Source organism: Monodon monoceros, unplaced genomic scaffold (assembly GCF_005190385.1).
Source record: "Monodon monoceros isolate NGI ecotype Baffin Bay Population unplaced genomic scaffold, NGI_Narwhal_1 Super_Scaffold_13, whole genome shotgun sequence".
Lineage (NCBI taxonomy): Eukaryota > Metazoa > Chordata > Mammalia > Artiodactyla > Monodontidae > Monodon > Monodon monoceros.
In genome coordinates, this window is record NW_021703769.1 from 44,778,237 (window position 1) to 44,798,859 (window position 20,623).

Here is a 20,623-nt window from a genome sequence, read left to right on the forward strand (position 1 = left end):
TGCCCTCCCACACCCAATCAGCCCCTAGGTCCTGCCAAGTTTACCTCCCAGCACTTCCAAGTGTCCTCACCCGTCCCCTATGCACTGCCACCGCCTGGTTGACCAAACCAGCATCTCTTGCCTGGACCTTCTAACAGCCTCCTAACTGGTGACACCACATCCACCTCGTCCCCTCCGACCCACTTTCCACTCGGCAGCAAGGGTGAGCTTTCGAAACACAAATCTGACCCCTCTGCCTCCTTGCTGAAAACTCTTCAGTGCCTTCCTATTGCTTTTGGCAAAAGAACTAAACCCTGAACAGTGCCTCCAAGGTTGATGCCCAGACTTCGTTGGGCCTCCTGCTGTAGCCTCCCCCACACCCCACCCTCAACCCCCAAGTCCTCACTGAATTTGCTACTTCACAGCCATTTCTGTCACTAACTGACATGTGACTGCCCTTAGGCTGTCAGCTCTACGAGAGCTGCCACCGTACCAGTTTCAGTCCCCGGGGTACCTGGTGCTCTGCACTTAGTAGGTGCTCAGTGATATGTGTGGAAGGAATAGATGAGCCTCACTAAGCATAGGACCTTGCCTAAAGGCACGTGATCAACATTTGATATTAGATTATTTAATTTGCATGTTTTTACTTCTATCTGAGTTCAGATCAGGTTGTTCAAGTGTCTTCCCAGAAACATGTTTCAGAACTAAACGCATGTGTTCAACCCTGAGGAAGGTGGAAAATGCTTCCAGGTGTTTCCGATGCCATCCTCACCCCTTAGGGGAAGTACTTTTCCCTTTGGGAAATCATCTCTGCTAGTCGATGTGACACTGCAGTGCGAGGTTGATTTTTATTACACATGACTTGTAGGGTCAATATTTCTTTCTCCAGGTCACACCTAATGTCTGAAGCTAAGTCAAGGCCAAAGGGGATGGTGTGAGATCTCGGAGTAGACAGAGCCAACTTGTTTAGCTATTATCATAAATGAGAGAGAACCCAAACCAAACGCACTTCTGAAAGCATAAGGATGCGAGAGTTCAGGTTAAAAGCCACGGGGCATGGTCCCTGTGCTCTATTAGATGTGCTTGGACTCCGACTGCCTGACCTTCCCTGACAGCGTGGACGTCACACCTCCATTGTGTAAGGCAGAGGCAGCGAAGGTGAGCTGTAGAGAGCCAGTGAGTAAGTGGTTCAGGTGTTGTGGTCTCTGTCATAACTATTCTGCTGCACGAAAACAGCCACGGACAATATGTGAACTAGCGGATGTGGCTTTGTTACAAGCAAACGTCACTCAGAGACACTGCAACTTGAATTTCATATAACTTTCAGGTATCGTGCAGCATTATTCTTCTTTGGATTTTTCCCAACCATTAAAAAACATAAAACCTCTCTCAGCCTGCAGGCTGCACAGAACCAGGAAGAGGCCCAGGGCCAGGGCTGCCGAGGCCTTCATAAAGCGCTGCCACCACCTGAAGCCCGGCAGCAAGCCAGGGAGCCCACCCTCCCCGGCCTGCTCGTGGGCGACTCCTGGAATCCAAGAGGGCAGAGTTTTAGTTTTTTCCCTAGAACTTTACAATTAGTCTGGAGGTCCTATTTCCAAACAAACCACTTTCAGGTAAGACACCACAGATAACTGATTAAATTAAGGCGTGAGCATGCTCTGCTGGTCTCATTCACGGGGCACCGTCTCTGCGCAGTGTCCTGGGAGGTGTGGCACCTCCCGCTCTGCACAGTGACCACCATGTGCCCACCAGTGAGATGCTCCCTGTCGACATTTTGCCACACTGGCTCTGTCACATGTCTTCTCTGTCTGTCCATCAAACCATCTCAGTTTTCGATGCTGTTTATAAATTCCCTTGCTATTGATAAGGGATTAGGACAGACAGGTAAGGACAACTCTCATCAAAATCACTTTTGCTCTCATCCTTGCTACACATAAGAAGTTATGGTCAGCTGGGGTCTTAACAGCAGGTTTTATTCTAAGCACAGCACCTAGTGAACACCTAGGATGTGATCCTGCTGACATGGGTACTAGAGAAAGAGTCAAAATTAAGTGTTGACTATTCATTAAATTTTTAAAATTTTTTAATTTTTATTTTGTTTTTAGTTTTGGCTGTGTCAGGTCTTAGTTGCAACATGCGGGATTTTCCGTTGCAGTGTGCGAGCTCAGTAGTCGTGGCGTGTGGGCTTAGCTGCCCTGCGGCATGTGGGATCTTCGTTCCCCGACCAGGGATCGAACCCGCGTCCCCTGGATTGGAAGGCAGATTCTCTACCACTGGACCACCAGGGAAGTCCCTCAACTATTCATTTTATATGAACAAAAGGCTAATAATATCGCTAGAAATAGGCTACACGGTCAACATAAGTACAAAATTAGGTGGCAAGGATGTCTGCCAGGATTCAGGTTTGCTTTGTGGGGCCAGCAAGTAGAGACAAAAGTGAGGCATGGAAAACCTATGGTTCCTAGGAGACTCATCATTAAGTCACACCAGGGCTCAGGAGGCAGCGTGCTCTGTGAGGGGTGACGGAGGCTGTCGGGTGAGCACAGGGACCCAGGGAGGTGGGCCACAGGAGCTCCTCAGAGCCGCGGGATGTTCTAAGGTTAGTAACACAGACTCTCAACCTCATGGTCAGTAACATATTTTTGAAAGAAAAAAATATCTACAGCCCATTAACAAACATAATCAACTTTTTGTGGCTTTGAGGCCACGTCCGTCAAGTTTGGCAATGAGCTTTTGAGGGTCCTACCAAGAACATGGCCTATGGTGTCGGGGGCGATGAGGAAGGGCCCCAGAGGGAAGAGCCCTTGCAGTTCTAGAGTCTTACCATAAGCCTGAAAAGAATAACTAACTTATGAGAAGATGTGGTCTCTACACTCTGAATTCTGTAAGTTTAATGATTTTGACTAAGCTAAAATCAGTATTAAAATGTCTCACACAGCATCTTCAGCTAGAATTTTCCTCAAAAAAAGACGTGTTTCTGAAAAGCACAAGGCAAAAAAAAAAAAAAAAATTCGGAAAGAAAATAAAAATTCCCAATCAGTGTGCCAACAAATCCCTGTAAATCCTCAATTTTAAGTGTTAAGAGGCAGACCGGTCTGAGACAGCTTTAATTTGACAAAGTCTGAGTGCCCTCTGATGGTCAACCAGGGGCCCTGCAGCAGATGCCATTTTTTAGGGGTCAACTTCTTTACTCCTTCCCTTCAGCCAATCAAGCAAAGACTGTTCTTTCGTGCTGTGTGGAAAAAATAAAGTAGGCGGGCTTATGACAAGAAACGTGGAATGTTTAGGGAGCTGCTACTTTGGTAGAATTTATGGAGAATTTAGCTTTGCTAAACCAGAGACAGAGACCGGGGCTTTTATACCAGAACATAAAGGACTTCCAGAAAAACCTCACTCTTATTCCTCTGGACTACTCGTTCCTTGTGATCACCTTATCATCCCAGGGGAAGCGGCACAGGATCAGGCAAGAAGAGACAGGACGGCCGCACCAGAGCAGCAGCTGCCGCCTGGTGCCCTCCGCTGGCCACTTCCATGGCTGCAGGGCTGGCACCAAATGCCACCAGCGGCCCTGCCAGGGTGCGGTAGCTGGGTGACTTCTGCTACCTTTTCCCCAGGCAATTATGTTGCAAGCACACATCTTTTTCTTTTGGTAAAACGTTATCTCAATCCAAGCAGTAAACCACAGTTACATGGCAGGCGGTTAAAATACGCTCTCTGTTGACTAAATGGATCCGGGAGAGTGAAAACAACTTCCTGGGGAAGGTGGGGCGAGACAGTGTTTGTGGAGGAGAGGAAGCTCTGGCATGCACCTCTCAACAAAAGGGAACAAGTGGTCTTTACTCAGAGAACAGCTTCCTATTAGGACTCACTCCTTCATACATTATGCCTTTCATCCCCACTCAACCACAAAATGATTTTGCTGAGGCAAATACAATGGTAGAAAAAGATTTACACTGAAAGAATCTTTAATAATAAACTGTTGCCTATCTGCCTACTTGCCCGTGGTTTATAATACAATAAACATCGGATTCTATTACGGCTCATGCACTGAAGCCGCTGCTCTGGAAAACGGAATATGAAAGCACGGGGACCCCACCACCATCACAATGAAATGAGCATGGATAAATGTGCTAAGAGTATCTCTTTGCATCTTTTATAGCTTGTGTGTATTAATCTGTAACGCTTATTAAGAAAGTCATTGCTATGCAAAGCAGCACCCAATCCCTTTCTCTGGCTTTTCAACAGAGTGCACTGTTTAGCCAATAGGACGGACCCTCTGGTCCTCATTCTGCATTCATCACAGGCAACATTTGCACAATGTATCTCTCAAAGGCGGCTGAAAGGAAGGCCTTAATACTCATGTAAACAACTGCAAACCAATTACTTAATGAATCAGGCCCACACATAATGAGGTGCAGACAAAGAGCTATAAATGCATTTTTGCGCCCAAGCCGCTGCTTTAAAGTAAAATCCCTCAGCTGTAGTTTGGGCTTAACTAGCACATCATAATTATTGTCTCTAGGACATCAGAGGAAGCCATTTTTTTTTTTTTTTAAGGTCCAGCAGGGTCTTTTTTTTTTTTTTTTTTGAGGTTGCTCATCAGCTCACTGACAAAATAGAGCAAAGAAGAATTTTTAAAAGTGCTACAGCAGCACTGCACTGTTACGTTTATTCTCAAGTACTGGGTTTCGAGACCACTTGTAAAAGCAATAAAGCACGAGGAGTGACTGCAGTAAGTGGGATCCTTAAATGTAAGCCTCTAAGAAATTTCAGTGAATCCAGGCACAAACAGCAAGCCCGGGGCTCTCAAAAGCCTAAGGCGGCGTATGAACACCAAACCCAGCACAAGAACCAACCATGGCAAACAGCGCGCCAAACCCACACACTCCATGCCCAGAACTTTCATCTCTGGATTATTATCAACTGTCGAGAACCCAAGGGTCCCCTGAAGGCCTCTTTTATTTTTCCGGAAAGGGGATGATGTGATTACTTATAATTTAGGAAATTAATTTCATGCAGAAACAACAGTAATAACAAAAGGCTCCTGCCTAAAACTGAAAGGGAAAGGAGTTTGATTTTATAATGAAATATAGATGCAAGATGTGAAATGTCAAATGATCAGACTGAGAAAATGTTCTACAGAATCCAACTGCTTTCTAAATGTGTTTAAACATTACTCCAAGAATATATACACACACACACACACACACACACATATATATATAAAAGTTTAAGAAGAATTGGCTTTTTTAGTGCCTCTAAAATATAAAGAAAATAAACACTTCTAACAATCTTGAAAACCTAAAGGGATGTATTATTAAGCCAAATGGTGCCATTAAACCCTAAAAACTACCTGTAGAATTTATTATCTTTTAAAATTTCTTTCAGGAGACCCAGAACTTGAATTTATAATATAATCATAAAAATATAATACTTTAATACTCTTCCTGTCCCATAATTCATTATCTCTCACTTCCTTCAAAAACAGAGATGAAAGATATTAAAGATAATAATTTCTAAAAATTAAATGAGTGGATTCCCTAAAATTGAACACACCAGGTTTCTAAAAGAACTTAATATCAGAAAACCAATCTCATTTAAATATATCCAGGTCCTAAAAATACTGTAGTGTTTTTCAAAATAGAAATGAAAATGAGCTTTTTTTTCACTGTAAAAATACCACATTTCTGAACAAATAATTTTATCTTACGGGACATTACAAACGTAAAGTTCCTGTTTTAAAATTTCATCAGGGCGAGCAGTTAATTCGAATGTAATGCAATCATCTACAGGACATCTTTTGAGGGGAAATGTTATTACAAAAGGCAAACTTGTGTTGTTTTAAATGCTATTTAGCCCAAAGCGGAAAGGTAGGTATGTATCAGACAACTGCTTCTACTCCCATCCACAAATTCTTCCTAAGTGACTCAGTGCCATTGCACGATCAGTATTTTATGTTGATGACACATCTAGCACACGACTCACTTATCACTGCTCCAAAAACTTACAAGGAGTGCTACAGTTTAACAAATGTGAAAAGATAAATTTTCACATTTGAAAATAAGCAAGAAGGTATCAGAGAGGGAAAGAATAGTCCAGCCCAAATACTTGGTAAAAAAGAGGAATACAAAAACAAATATCCAGCAATTGCTTGTATATATCTCTGCGGTCTCAGAAAGAAGAAACAGGCCACTTTATTTCTTTTAAGGCCTGGCTCTTTCTCTCTGCCCTCTCCGACACCCTCCATTGTGTGGTTTCTAAGCAGCCCTACTGCGAGCAGCTGTAGACGCTAATTTGTGGTTCACTGAGGTGTCAATTGAGTCTTAAACCAAGGAAACAACAGCTGCAAAACAATACTTGGCTCTGGCGCAAATATTTTCAAAGGTAGACTAAAGTTTCCACTGTCATCTCAGATAAACAGAAACCTCAACCCTAACCTTCCATCGAGTCACAGCAAAATCATCTGCAGCCAGCGCTCAATTCCCTGAGGAGTGACACCTCCCATCTTGCTGCCGCTATTCAGAACGGCTTGCACGACTTTACCTTGACAAAGGACTGCCTTCGCTAGACGAGAAACTCGCTTCTGAAGAGATCTTGTGAGTTGTCTTTGTCTTGGATGTACCGCTGCCAATATTCAAACCTGTGACAAGCACAAGCGTGGAGAGTGAGCGTGGCCAACGCAGTGAATGCAGAAGCGGCCTCACGATAACTTGTAAAACAAACATCAACAGAGGAAGAGCTGTTCACAGAAAGCGAGGGGCTTCTGAGGCAGGGAATGACACGGAAAGGAAGGGGGCGGCTTCCCGTGATAGTTACACAGAGTACGTAAAAAGTAAAATCATTCAAAGAGCACCATTTTAAATGGCCATGATGTGTGTGTGAGCACATGGGTCTCCACCGTGGCACTAAGCTCTGGATAATTCGAGTTGTTGTAACACGGGGGCAGCGCTGGCTCACCGAGCTAACAGGAACTGGGAGCCAGTCTCAGAAGCAACTGACACCTCTGGATGACATTACCGCCCACCCGCCTTTAAGCCCCTCTGCCAAATCCTCTCTTTTTCCCTCTCACGGAGGAGAATGAACGTCCACTGAAAACCATCAAGGCTACTCCTTAACTAGCCTGAAAGGGCTGATGGGGAAGATGCACAGTCCACCCCCTTTCCCTGGAGCCTGGGGAACCAGACCACCCCACAGTGCTCCCAGCTTGCGGGCGATCCCTGACCTCTGCCTCCTGGGCGTCCTCACCTTGGACGTTTCTGCTACAAGTCTGATTCTTAACTGGCAGTCAAACTAGATCGCGGATAGAGGGTGCATAAGCATCGCCTCGAAAGGCACCTACTGCATTCCTAACCTGTAACCTGCGTGCCTGCTCATAACCTCTGAAGCAAAGTGGTTCTCTTAACAATGTGTCCATGTTCGGTCCCTACAGGGTCTGCACCCGCTTAAGGGGACCAGGTCTTTTCAGACATGAAAACAAAGTGGCTTCCTTAGAGACAGGTGTGGAGACAAGAGATCTGGCGCCTGACACAGGAGATGAGCCACGTGCCTCCTCATCCATGGTTATATCTGGGGTGGCTCTGCGTTCAGTGTGTGACAGTGTGTGACGTTCCACACCGGGCACGTGGCCCTCCCACCCACCGCCTGCTTCTCGTGGGAGCTCAGAGAAGTCCCTAGGGTCAGGGTGAGGGCGAGAATGGAAACGTGATGCGTGACTGAATGCACAATAAACTCCAGAGCCAGCATCTAACTTCAATGCCAGCCAACACTACCAGGAGCACTTCGAGGATCCCAATGTCTTACAAAGCACACGCTATGATTTTGAGTGTGGAGGATGGGAACCGAATCGAGGGGTGCTTGGCTGTACAACCCGTGTTGTGTGGATCACGTCATATGAACAAACTCATATGTTAATCATTAGCATATTTTTTTATTTTTTATTTTTTTGCGGTACGCGGGCCTCTCACTGTTGTGGCCTCTCCCGTTGCGGAGCACAGGCTCCAGACGCGCAGGCTCAGCGGCCATGGGTCACGGGCCCAGCCGCTCCGCGGCATGTGAGATCTTCCCAGACGGGGGCACGAACCCGTGTCCCCTGCATCAGCAGGCGGACTCTCAACCACTGCGCCACCAGGGAAGCCCAATCATTAGCATATTAATAGCACTATAATTTTTGATACACATCCAAGGGACTACAACTTATGTCAAATTTACTCATTGTTTGAGCCTGTCCTATTAGCCATTCAAAATATACTTACCAAAATCACATCTGTAGAGTCACCTTCCAAACCACGTATGCCTGCTAATGGGTTGTAATGCTCCAAAAGAGGCATTACTCTCTTGGGTAATTTGTAAAATGAGGGAGGGGGTTGGATAAATACTTTCTGAGATCCCTCTGGATTCTGGTTCTGTGATTCAAATGTGAAGAAAGTGATGAAAAGCAAACAGTGAATAGGGTTGTATCTTTCTACAGTGATGCAGACCTCCACTGGGGCAGAAGCCTGTTTATACCTCAACAAACTACAATGTCTCATGTTTGCGGAGTTCAAATCACCACCACCACCAACATGGCCAGCCCTCCCCAGGGGCTTTTCTCTACCAGGCACTGTGTTGGGCATTTAACCTGCACTGGCTCACTGAATCCTCACAACAACCCAAATAACTGAATTTTGCAGTAACTAATTCTAACACTAATATTATCTAGGAAATAGCTTTCCAAAGACAGACAGCTAAGTCTGATGTACCATAAATATCTCCCTCAAAAAAATGTCTGTCTGATGAAGACACCTTTGAGACAATTGAGAAATCTGAATACGGACTGGGAATTATGTGATATTAAGAAATCATTCTGATAGGTGAAATCATTCTGATAGGTGAAATTCATTCTAATAGGAGAAATTCATTCTGATAGGTAAAATTCCAGCGTGGTGGTTTATATAAAAACTAGAGCGGGGACTTCCCTGGTGGCACAGTGGTTAAGAATCCTCCTGCCAACGCAGGGGACATGGGTTCGAGCCCTGGTCCGGGAAGATCCTACATGCCGCAGAGCAACTAAGCACGTGCGCCACAACTACTGAGCCTGCGAGCCAAAACTACTGAAGCCCACGGTCCTAGAGACCGTGCTCGGCAACAAAGAGAAGCCACTGCAATGAGAAGCCCACACACTGCAATGAAGAGTTGCCCCTGCTCGCCGCAACTAGAGAAAGTCCGCGTGCAGCAACAAAGACCCAACACAGCCAAAAATAAATTAATCAATAATAATAAAAAAAAATTAGAGGGAGTTCCCTGACAGTCCAGTGGTTAGGACTCGGTGCTTTCACTGCTGTGGGCCTGGGTTTGATCCCTGTTTGGGGAACTAAGATCCCACAAGCTACGCAGGACAGCCCCCCAAAAAAAAGAAAAAAAAAAAAGCAAGTCGTTAAAGTATACTTCCTTCTGTTATTAATCCGTTTACTTTCACAAAGGGAGTTGAGGTGACTTATACCAAAAAAAAAAAAAAAAAAAGGAAAAAAGTGTGATAAAGTAAAAACAACTGAAAAATAATAAAAATACGATAATAACGTATAAGAAAACTAAGAAGATTACAATTGAAACAAAAATCCTAAATTGAAGGAACTACATTTAAGCTTAAAATTGAGCTCTTACTGGGATTTACAGTCTTTTCATTTGAAGAACCCCAAATCCCCCATCATTCAGGCAAGGGAGGTAGCCCAGATGACACTCCCCACTACTGATTAACAAACTGGGAAAAGGTGGGAAGGGAAAGAATTTGGGGTGTCTGTGGTGCTTAGCGACAAGGTACCATTGTGACACGTCAGGCAGAAACCAAGGGCCTGTAAGGCCATCGCCAGCACACACCCTGGAGGGAAGCTTCTTCCAAACTCCTGTTCATTAAGGACTCAAAAAGTACTGGCTCATTCTGAGATGGTGACAACCTGTTACAAAGCAAACTCCAGAAACCTCCGACAGGAGCACATCATAACACTTCCCTGTACACAGCCCTGGCCGTAGCCCTGGGTCTCCCAGATACTGGCTTGTCCGCCCTGCTTACCTGACAGTGATGCAGAGGCCTCGGCCTTCTGGAATCCGTCTTCAGCTTGGTGTGCACTGTCCTGAAGGGTAGACTGTTTCAGCATCTGGTAGGCTTTCGTTTCTATATATGAGAAAAAGTCCCAGGTAACAAGATACCCACAGGCAAAAGAATGAATTTGGGCCCTTACCTTACATCATACACAAAAATCAACTCAGAAAGGATTAAAGACTTAAATATAAGACCTAAAACTATTAAATTCCTAGCAGAAAACGCAGGAGAAAAGCTTTAGGATATCACATTTGGCAGTGATTTCTTGGATACAACACCAAAAGCACACTTAACAAAATAAAGGCAAACAGGACTACAGCAAACTTAAAAACTTTTATGTGTCAAGGGAAACAATCAACAGAGCCCTTAGCCCTGCTCTAAGTTAAAGTGGGGAAGACTGTTGGGAAGGATACTAAATAAGGGTCCCGTGAAGGAACTGAGGGACACAAGCTTCCCCATTGCCTCAGGTCTCAAAGACTCCTGGGTGAAGCAGAGGATGCAGAGTTAGAGTTTTAGCAGAGACACAGCAAAACAGCACCCATGGCCACACTCTCAACATGGCCACTAACTAAAGGATTCCCCTGTCAGCTCCAGGGGCTGGCCATCGGCTGCATTCCTGTGCTTGCTGGTTCAGTTTAAGAACTGAACTACAAGGCCCGTTATTACTGGTTAAAACTACCATCATGCTGAAGGAGAAAAATATAACTTACCTTGCCCTACTGAGAATCAGTCAAGATAAAAAATAAGTATTTAAAATGAGCATCATATTTTTGAGTAGTAAATGCTATGTAATTAAAATATGCACAGATCAGGGACTCTTAACTCTGAAAATAATAAATCCTAAGGCAACATTTTTTAACATTGCTGGATTGTGAAATCAGTGTCCATTGGAACTAGCACTGATAGTTTGAAAACTTTAATAAAGAAAACACCAGATGCAGTACACGCACGAGGGGAAAGTATTGTTTTGTGTAACATCTGTGTGTGTGTGGGGACGTGGCCTGGGATACAAAGTGTTTCTTGCTGTAGGTTAATCCCAGTGTCCCAGGGTGGCTCGACAGGAGTGCATCATAACACTCTCCGATTAATCCTAACAACCTTATCACCTCACATTCATTGTCAGGTAATCTGTTGAGGGGGTAAGGTATTAATAAAATCAAAGGTGGAGTGTCTGAATTCTAAAAAGGTAAAGAATCACTGTAAAACAGATGAAAATGCTGTTTTGTTTTTATTTTATAAAGATCAGCCAAAAATACTTTCAGCTTTTAGGATACAAGTCCAGATTTTAATGACCATGTGCTATTTCTGCATTCAGTGAAACTTATTTGGTCAAGGAAAAGATAGCAAAAGATAGAAAGACATTTTTTTAAAGAGAAATGAAGGAAGGAAGCGGGGAAAGAGGGGAGAGAAAGAGAGAAAGGAGAGCTGCTTCTTGATGAACAAAGGCTCCTGGTGGCTGGAAGCTGGAGCTGGGCTCTGCTGTCTACCATCTGAAGGGAAATCATTTGACTCCAGTAAGCCAGCTCTCAGGCTTCTCAGAAACCAAGAAAACATGTGCTATTTATTTTCAGGAGAGGATTTTTGTGCAAAATATCAGGTTAGTAGCTGTGAGGTGATTTCAGATTGGGGGTGGGGGATTAAGTATTCTGTCCAAATACAAGACGGAATGTATCTCATCTCTGGTGTGAGCCTGGAAGGGAGGACCGGGCAGCGAGTCACCCCCGCCCAGGGGCCATCCTAGCGCTCGGAAATCAGCTCCACATGTCTCCCACACTGGGGCCTGCCCGTCCTTCTCGAAGGACTCGGACTCTCTCACTGGGCTGCCCGTCCAGGCTGCCTCAGTCTGCTTTCAACGGTACAACAGTTTGGAGGGAGAAAGCTCATCTCTCCCGCCCACGCAGCCAGAGCCCCCCCCCCCCCCTTCCCACGCCCGGCTCCTCACGGGCACTTGATCCTTAAACCTCCTGTGGTCCTTCTCCAAGCAGAGTCACTGGCGGCCGTCCGGACAGTTTTTATGTGGGATGTGGCGGCCCTGACCCGAGTAATCAAGGGTTGGCACGATCCAGCTGAGGACCACCGGGCACATCGCCTTCCCCCACCTCCAGTGCACGCTTCCTCTAATGGTTTCAGCGCAGAGTGAGGTTTAAAAGGTGAAAGGATTACGTGCACTCCCTTGGAGGAACAAACACTAACTGAGGCAGGACCAGCGACCCCAAAGCAGCCGGAGGGGTTGGAGCAGACGCTCAGGACTGGAGTCGTTCTCCCACAGCACCGGATACCCTTATTCACTGTTACTTTAGTCAGAAGAGCTGCACAAAACAGCAGACGAAGAACTGAGAGATGACCCAGAAAGGAAAAACAAAATCAAGGTTTGGTTAAAAAAATGATCAGGAGAGGTTACAGGCTACACAGCCTGTGTAGAAACAAGGGAAGAGGGGTTCAAGTACACAGATTCTGCAGCAGAGAGGACAGGGCAGGACTGTCAGTGCAGACACTCTCTGGGGCCCGGCAGGACCACACACGTGACTCTGGCCAGACGGGAGCGGTAGGAGGGGCGGGAGAGCTCACGCCCTGTCCGGAGGGGACAGCTGTTCTGTGGCCACGGCCGACTGCTGCCAGCCGGGAAAGCGGGCCTAGTCTTGCCAGATTTCTGGCTTAAAAAAAAATTAAAACACTGCACAGGCCACACAGAACATACTTGCAACCTTGAAACTAGACAGCGGTGAGCAATTTTTTCTGTGTCCACTGAATGTGGCACAAGAACACTCAAGAGAAAAACTTCAGCCAAGGGATACAAGCTAGATGTTAAGGATAGCTTTCTCCGCTAAAAGAGCTGACATAGCCCGGGACATAGGATCAAGGAGGCTGCAACAGCTGTCTGGAGATTGCTAGGGCGCTGTCTGTATCAAACGGACCAGATTCCAGAATTTTTGGAAGCAAGAGTATACTTTTTGCTCAAACAATTCAGACATTCTCCTGGAACAGCCTAGAAGACTTGGCCAGGACACCAACGGCATAAAGCAAAGCCACAGAGTTGAAGTCTGTGGCACTTCAGGCCCAGACTTTTCTGGAAGGAAGAAGGGCAGTGAGGAATCAAGTGGCTGAAAGCCGCATGGCGTAGCCCTGCAAATTCAGTTGTTAAATGAATGAGTGAACAGACAGGGGAGCGAAAGGAATAAAGCTGGAGGTTCCAGTTGGCCTGCTGTAAACAAGGTCGGGACGAGGGTAATATCTCAATATTTCCAAGGTGAAAAGACCTGAGTCTTAACTGCAGGGACACCATAAGTCTGCAAATTTGAGGACTGGGTGGCCCCTTAAGGCTTCACTTTGTAGCCTGTGACTCAGAACTCCAGAGAAATACTTCCTCCCGTTAGTAATGTCAAACCCTCAGAAAAAAACTGAGTAGTGCAAACAATTAGATAAAACAAGCATTTCTAAGAATACAATGATTTTCAACTAGATGCTCTGGCGCACACAGAAGTAGTGTACATGCAGGCGCAAGTTTCCAGCTCTGGGCTGCTCAGTCAGGCTTCCATTACACATTCAAAGCTGCGTCAAGACTGAGTTTCAAAAGTAGAAACTACTGCGGCTGAAAATACAAAATAAGGCAAGGGGTCCAGGGGTGAAAATCTACCCTTAGCTATCAATTCCAGACTGACGACACAACAAGAGAAATACATTTTTCCTTACTCTGTTACACAAGCTGGCTGAACCCCATCACCTATCTTCCTGCCAAGTGGTGATGGATCACCGAGATTTTTTTTTCTTTTTGATATGCATTTTGTCTAGAAAATGGGAACAGAGAAAGAAAATGAAAATGTGCTGAATAAAGGGAGGCAGGAGAGCGATGATGCTGAGGAGAGAAAGAAAAAGCCTCAACTTCTTATCTTTCATTCTCTTTTATATGCAAATGTACACCTGCTAAAATACTTCTAAATCTACCAAATAAAAAGAAAAAGAAAATATCTGGCGAACAAGTGCTTTTAACAACCCATTACAAGAGCCAGATAAACACGTGTTTCCCCAGCCTCTGAGGGGTGTCTCCGTCTCCAAGGCAGAGGCTCGGCCTGGCTGGCCTGGTTTCGCAGAAATCCCTGGTGAAGAAAAGAAGAGAGGGAATAACAAAAGGAGATGCAAACAATGCCATACTACAGCTAGAAAAGCAACCCTGAACCGACAAAGAACTGGGCATCTCTGAGTCAGGAAGGATAACTGATTCCTGTAGGAAGCATGCAGAAATTCTAAACTTAAATTCGAAAAATAGTTTCTGCCCACGAGTTTCCCAGGGCTAACGCTTTTCATGTATTTCTGCACCCATGCCAATTTTTCATTCACACTGCACTAGATGTGTTGCTGATGGAGCAAACCCAGTTGTCTTTGCAAAATAAAACAAAAATTGTGGGATGTAACTCTAAAATTAATTCTAAAGGTAAATACTATTACTTAAAACCCAGAAATCACTTGTCTAGCAATCTACTCAAATTAAAACAAGAAACTATTAGGCTAAGGGTGCTTTCACAATTCTGAAAATACAGAAGACTCATCTTATGTTTAGGAATTAAAAAAAAAAATGCCACACGGGACTTCCCTGGTGGCGCAGTGGTTAAGAATCCACCTGCCAATATAGGGGACACGGGTTCGATCCCTGGTCTGGGAAGATCCCACATGCTGCAGAGCAACTAAGTCCGTGCACCACAGCTACTGAGCCCGTGAGCCACAACTACTGAGCCCATGTGCCACAACTACTGAAGCCCACGCGCCTAGAGCCCGTGCTCCACAACACGAGAAGCCACCGCAATGAGAAGCCTGCGCACCGCAACTAGAGAAAGCCTGTGCGCAGCAACAAAGACCCAACGCAGCCAAAAATAAATAAATTAAAAAAAAAAAAGAGCCACACGTCTAGGTGAACGTGAGAGGCACACAGGCTGGCTCTATAACCGGAATTACTTTTCATATCTAGACTTTCTGCAGTAACCACGACTCTACCAGCAATCCTGGGCCTGGGAGCCTCTTGTCCAGGTTTCCTCCGTCCTCACACAGGGAGGGCAGATGCACGGAGAAGGGAAACGCTCCCCGTTCAGATGAGCTGCCTGGAGATGCTTCAGGAAATAGATGTTTCCATCACATTCTGAATTTCTATGGGGCAATTCAACAATTACACCTGCAAGTAAGTGCCAGGCTTGTAACTGACCTTTAATGAATGTTCAAAAACTGAACTGAAACAGTTTTGCTGATACTACTTCACATGAAAATTCATAACCATGTAACACTGATCAACCATGGGAGGTGAAATTTCAACTCTCAAGGTCATGGAATCTTTAACTTTTGGGTAATTTTGATCAGGAAGCTGTATCTTAATGGCATAATTAAATAGTCTTTAAAAGCAACTTTCTAGCAATTTGTACTCAATGATTTATAAAATGAGAAGATTTGGAAATAAAGACAGTAATATCCTCCTCCTCCTCCTCATCATTTATAGCAGGGCCAGGAACAATCACTGTACATGACGAACCAGAAGCCGGCAGTGTGAAATACGAAGAAATCCCTCCCCACCCCCTGTACCCCAAATTCACGACCATCCAGAACCTCAGCATGTGACCTTATCTGTAAACAGGATCTTTGCAGATGTAATTAGCTAAGGATCTCAAGATGAACTCATCCTGGATTTACACTGGGCTCTAAATCCAATGACTGCTGTCCTGCTGGGAAGAGGACACAGAGACACAGGCGGCGGCAACGTGAGGACGAAGGCAGAGACTGGAGTCGTGCTGCCACAAACCAGGAGCCACCAGAGGCTGCCACAGGCCAGGAAGGATGCTCCTCGGAGCCTTCAGAGGGCCCTGCTGCCACTTTGATTTTGGACTTCTAGCATCCACAACTGTGAGAGAAAACATTTCTCTGGTTCTAAGCTCGTGGCACTTTGCCACAGCAGCCCTAGGGAAATCATACCCTCCCTGACCCCTGATTGTACTGAAATATCTAAAGCCCAACCTCTCCCCTCTCTCCACTCAAGTCTCTTGCATAAAATAAGGGTGTTTCACACTATGACCTACAAGGGCTCTTTCGGCTTTGAGATCCCCTGCTCCATGGTTCTCAAACCCGGGGAGTCACCTGGTGTGGTACACAAGACTGATGCCTGGGGCTCAGGCCTGGAGGTTCTGGGGCACCCGGTCCAGGGTGTGGCTGGGGTGTGGGTCTGTTTTAAAGCTCCACATGGGATTCTGCTGTGTAACCACTGAAGAGAATTTCTCAGGCACTTCTGAGTTCATCTCCTTGAAAGCACCCAATCAAGAGCTCTTCAGAAAGGCGCCTTCCATTCCTCTATGACCACGTTAAACAGGCCCCACCAGCCTGCAACGTCCTGCGTGAGGAGTTCTCTGCTGTCATGAGCAGCTGGACCCCTGCCACAGAGACGGGGCCAGGGCCAACCCAGCGGCACACAGTGCTTCCCTGGGCTCCCTTCCCCAGGCACAGCAGGTAAGGCATCCTGACTGACTGTGCATTTCCGGGACAGAAATGGTGAGGCGCAGTCTCAGGAAAGCCTGAGGAGCAGAAGTGCTTTGCCACTGGACTCCACAGTCCTCAGTTGTCACTGCAGTTTTCTCTCCCAGGATAAATCTAGCCACCGGTGACAATGCGGCCATCGTGTATTCCCAGCCTTTTCCCAATCTGATGCAAAACTCAAGCCATGATGTTTGGGGAAGCCCTGCCCACAGCCCCAGGAGCACCCTGCAAATCTAGGCTGACCTCCCACAGAGCTTCTAAATGGACGTACCTCAGTCTGACCTGGAATATTTCAGCTTGCCAAAGAATATCAGTGAGAAATGGCATAGTCAGGCAACCACTTTCAACACAGCTTGACCAAGAGAATTGGTGTCAAAAGAATGAGAGGCTGAATGGACATTCTTAGAGGCTTAATCCTCTTGAGATAAAAGCTGAGAGCCCTTTTCACATGGAGCTTAAGGAGATGAGTTTTGCCAGGATGGGCACGTGGGTGGGAAAGTACCGGTGGAGTGACTGATGGAAAGAGACGGTGTTCTGGCCTAAATCAACAAGCGCTTAAGGAAACTCCTTAGTACTTTCATTTTTATTCATTCATTTGATGAAATGAGTGCCCATTGTGTGCCAGATACTGTGTCGGGGCTGGGTTTTTATGACACTTAGCATAAGCTGCATCATTTACTAAAATTAAAACTCACCAAATCCTCCTCAAAGGTAAATTTAGTATAAATACCAATAAAATTACCAATGTGGGAAATTTTACTTTGGGGGTATGAGTAGTTCAGAGGGAGACTTTCTCTCATAATCTAGACAAGCATGGCTTCAATTCTGGCCTAAGTGCTCCAGGGAAACACTGACCTGACTGTCCTGTACCCGCTTCGTGGTCTCAGGCTCGCCTAGGGGTACAGACTCACTCCGCTTTACAAGGGCCACCCCAGGACAGTCCACACTCAGAAATCCTCAAGAGCTGCCCACCTCTCCAGGCTTTGCTCATCATCACTCTCAAAATCGTCCTTGCAGGGCTCATCTTTTGTTAAGATACAAACCGATGTTTAACTGGTCCAGATGCCGTGATGCAGGCGCCTCTCATAAAACAAAAGAGGCTGCATGGTGGGATGGAAGGACTTCAGGGCTTAATTCCTGAAATTTGAGTGTAATTCAAGATCTGACACATTGGCTATATGGCCCTCAACAGGGCTCTCAATCTTTCCAAGTATGCCGGACCATGTGTACAACGATTTGCTTACCTACAGGGCTCCTGCGAAGGTTAGAGACGATGGAGGCTTAGGAGGGCAGGGACCTGGTCTTTGGCTGTCCCTGGTATTCCCTGGACTCAGCCCAAGTAAAGGTGTAACATATATGCAAATTATATATTATTCTTAAATAAAGAAAACCACACACTCATAGATAATCACATTAATCTTTGATTTTGACCTGGATTCTTTAGTGTGAACAACCAGACTAAAGGAAGGGGTAGCCTGTGTCAACAAGCAGATCACAGGCTGTGGTTGTGTGCGTGGGTGTGTGTGCAGGAGGGTGTGTACGTAAGTCTCCGCACAGATGACAGGAACTAGTGTGAAACTCACATTCCCCATGACAGTGACTAACAAGGCCGATGCCTTCAGAGTGACAGCAAACTCTTTTAAGTGGTGGGGATATGCAATAAGAAGGGAAATGAATGAGAACGTCGGCTCATTTGATCCCTTCACTACGGAATGAGAATCACAGGCTTAGCATTAGAAGCAATGTCATTGCTCCCAGAAGCAAGAACCCTTCCACGGAGCCCCTCTAGAGAGCAGGTTCCTGCCACGGTTCAAGCCCTGGCACAGAACCTCATGCCTGGAAGACACCCGACTAAAAAGGCTAGAGAGTTCTGCCGTTACTGGGTGTGGATTCCTTTGCTGCAACACTCACTAACAGGGCTCCCGAGTTACACTCTATGACTATATTCGGTAAATCTGGCAGCCCCGCAAATATTTAAGAATAGCTTTTGTGCCCTTCTCAGGTTAAACTTTCCCAGGACCCTCATCATTCTGAAAACGGTGTAACTTCAGAACTTCTGCCCAATTTCCTGTGCCGGACCCTGATTTCCCTGTGACCTCGCTCTACCATATCCCTTGGGAGATGGCTATAAGGCAGAATCACACAGAAGCACCCACCCTGAGGATGAGCACTTCCGAACTGTCCAAAGTTACTACTGTAACCTGCTGGTTGTTGATGCAGGAAGCAGCTTTAACAAGTCACTTTCAATCCTGACATCGCCTGGGTTTAGTTACACTAAAGTAGCCCAGGTCAGGGGCTCAGACGGGTGAAGAAACAGAGCAGGAAGTAAAGAGCTGACAACAACGGCTGATGCCAAAGCCCAGGATCCACCACCACATCTCCTCAGCTCCCAGTGGGCAGCCTCACAAATGTTCCTTCTCTTTGGAATATTCCAGAAGGACTGTGGCCCACATAGACAGGAGAGCCTCAACAGAACTATTACAAAGGAGGAGGTGGCCTCCGTTATCTTAAATCAAACGATACACCTGCCTTACTTCACCAAAGGCCAAATCTCCAAATAATCATGGCAAAAGACACAAACATTTAGTAAAGAGATTTAGGTCAAGAACTTGGAGATCAAAGGAGCTGCAACGACAGACGCAACCAAGGAATACGCAGAGACCATGGAATATGCAAAGCAGAGATGCACAAGGCCTCTGGCAGGAACTTGGCGGGACGTGCCGAAGAGGAGGGGTGTGGTGGCAGGGCGCAGAACGGCAAGGCTCCCACTAAGAAAATGCTTCGGAAAGCTTTTTTCACATCCCCCAGGTTATTTTATATGCCTACTGCTTTGGCCTATAACAGGCACAAAGCATTTTTTAAACTGTGAACTACTGATGGATCAATGACAATTTCTTTAAAAAAACCTTCATGGCAAATAGTCCGTATTACTTCTAAGTACATCACACCTCTTCCCACGTGAAGAGAAGAAAGACTTGAAACCCTGGTACTTGACTATCTCCTCTCTTAAGAAGAAATTCTGAGATATACAGAGAACAGACTGGAGATTACTGGTGGGGGGGGTAGGGGGTGAGTGATACAGGTGACGGGGGTCAAAGGGTACAAACTTCCGGTTATAAAATCAGTAAGTCCTGGGGATGGAATGTACAGCACTGTGACTACAGTTAACACTGTGGTACCGCATATCTGAATGTTGCTGAGAGCGTAAACCTTAGAAGTTCTTATTACAAGAAAAACAATTGTAACTACATGTGGTGACGGAGATTAACGAGGCTGACTGCGCTGATCATCTTGCAACGTCTACAAACCGTGAACCATTACCTCGTGCACCTGACACGGATGTAACGTTACATGTCAACAGTACCTCAGTTAAAAAGTCCCATGGGAAGACTACATCTGTATTAATTTGGGGACAGTCACTGACTGATACTGAACAGATGAGGAAGAATAGGCAATGAGGTCACTTCCTGGTTCCTCCCCAACAAGCCCTTAGGATTCTAACTGAAACAAATTCAGAGGTCATTAGAGATCCTGCACTCAAAGGTAGATGCAAAAGGAAAGCATTCAAATGACTTCTTGGATATCTGCAGTTTGGGATCATCTACACTTCTATTAACTCTGCTAATAAAAAAATAAACAGGGAATTCTATCAGAGTTTTCTCAAAATGAAGAAAAAAAATGCAATAAACATATCACCAGGGAAAATGTTTAAAAGAAAAGAAAACCTCTGTATTTTGGAGTGAAATATTATCTGATGCAGAATATATACAGTAATTGCTCTACTATAAACTCCTTTTTCAAAATCAGAGTTCATTCTAGATACATGGGTTTAAAAGTAATCATCAGGCCATGAATCATATTGCCATAAAGGAAACCATTCTCTTCTGCTTATAAACAACAAAACTAACACATATGCAGATGCATGCCTCAGTACCTCCGTGCAATGGTGTGTTTACTTGCATAAATATTTAAAGTCAGACCTTTGAATTTATAATGAAGTAGCACACCACTTTACAAAATAAGGTACTAGTAAATTTAGATGTACGACAAGTAAGAACTCTGTTC

General features: G+C 45.4%; 1 protein-coding gene across 3 annotated transcripts in view; it reads right to left on the reverse strand.

Moving 5' to 3' along the window:
• KIZ (kizuna centrosomal protein) overlaps positions 1-20,623 on the reverse strand; it is a 111,978-nt gene that overhangs the window by 6,251 nt on the left and 85,104 nt on the right. For 2 of the 3 annotated variants that reach the window (XM_029220511.1, XM_029220510.1), the window contains 2 exons: positions 10,025-10,126; positions 6,523-6,619 (listed from right to left, as the gene is read on the reverse strand). In XM_029220511.1, coding sequence (XP_029076344.1) covers positions 6,523-6,619; positions 10,025-10,126 — 199 coding nt within the window. Of the gene's footprint in view, positions 1-6,522; positions 6,620-10,024; positions 10,127-20,623 lie in introns of those variants that run through there. The other variant, XR_003793125.1, reaches the window with a different exon arrangement.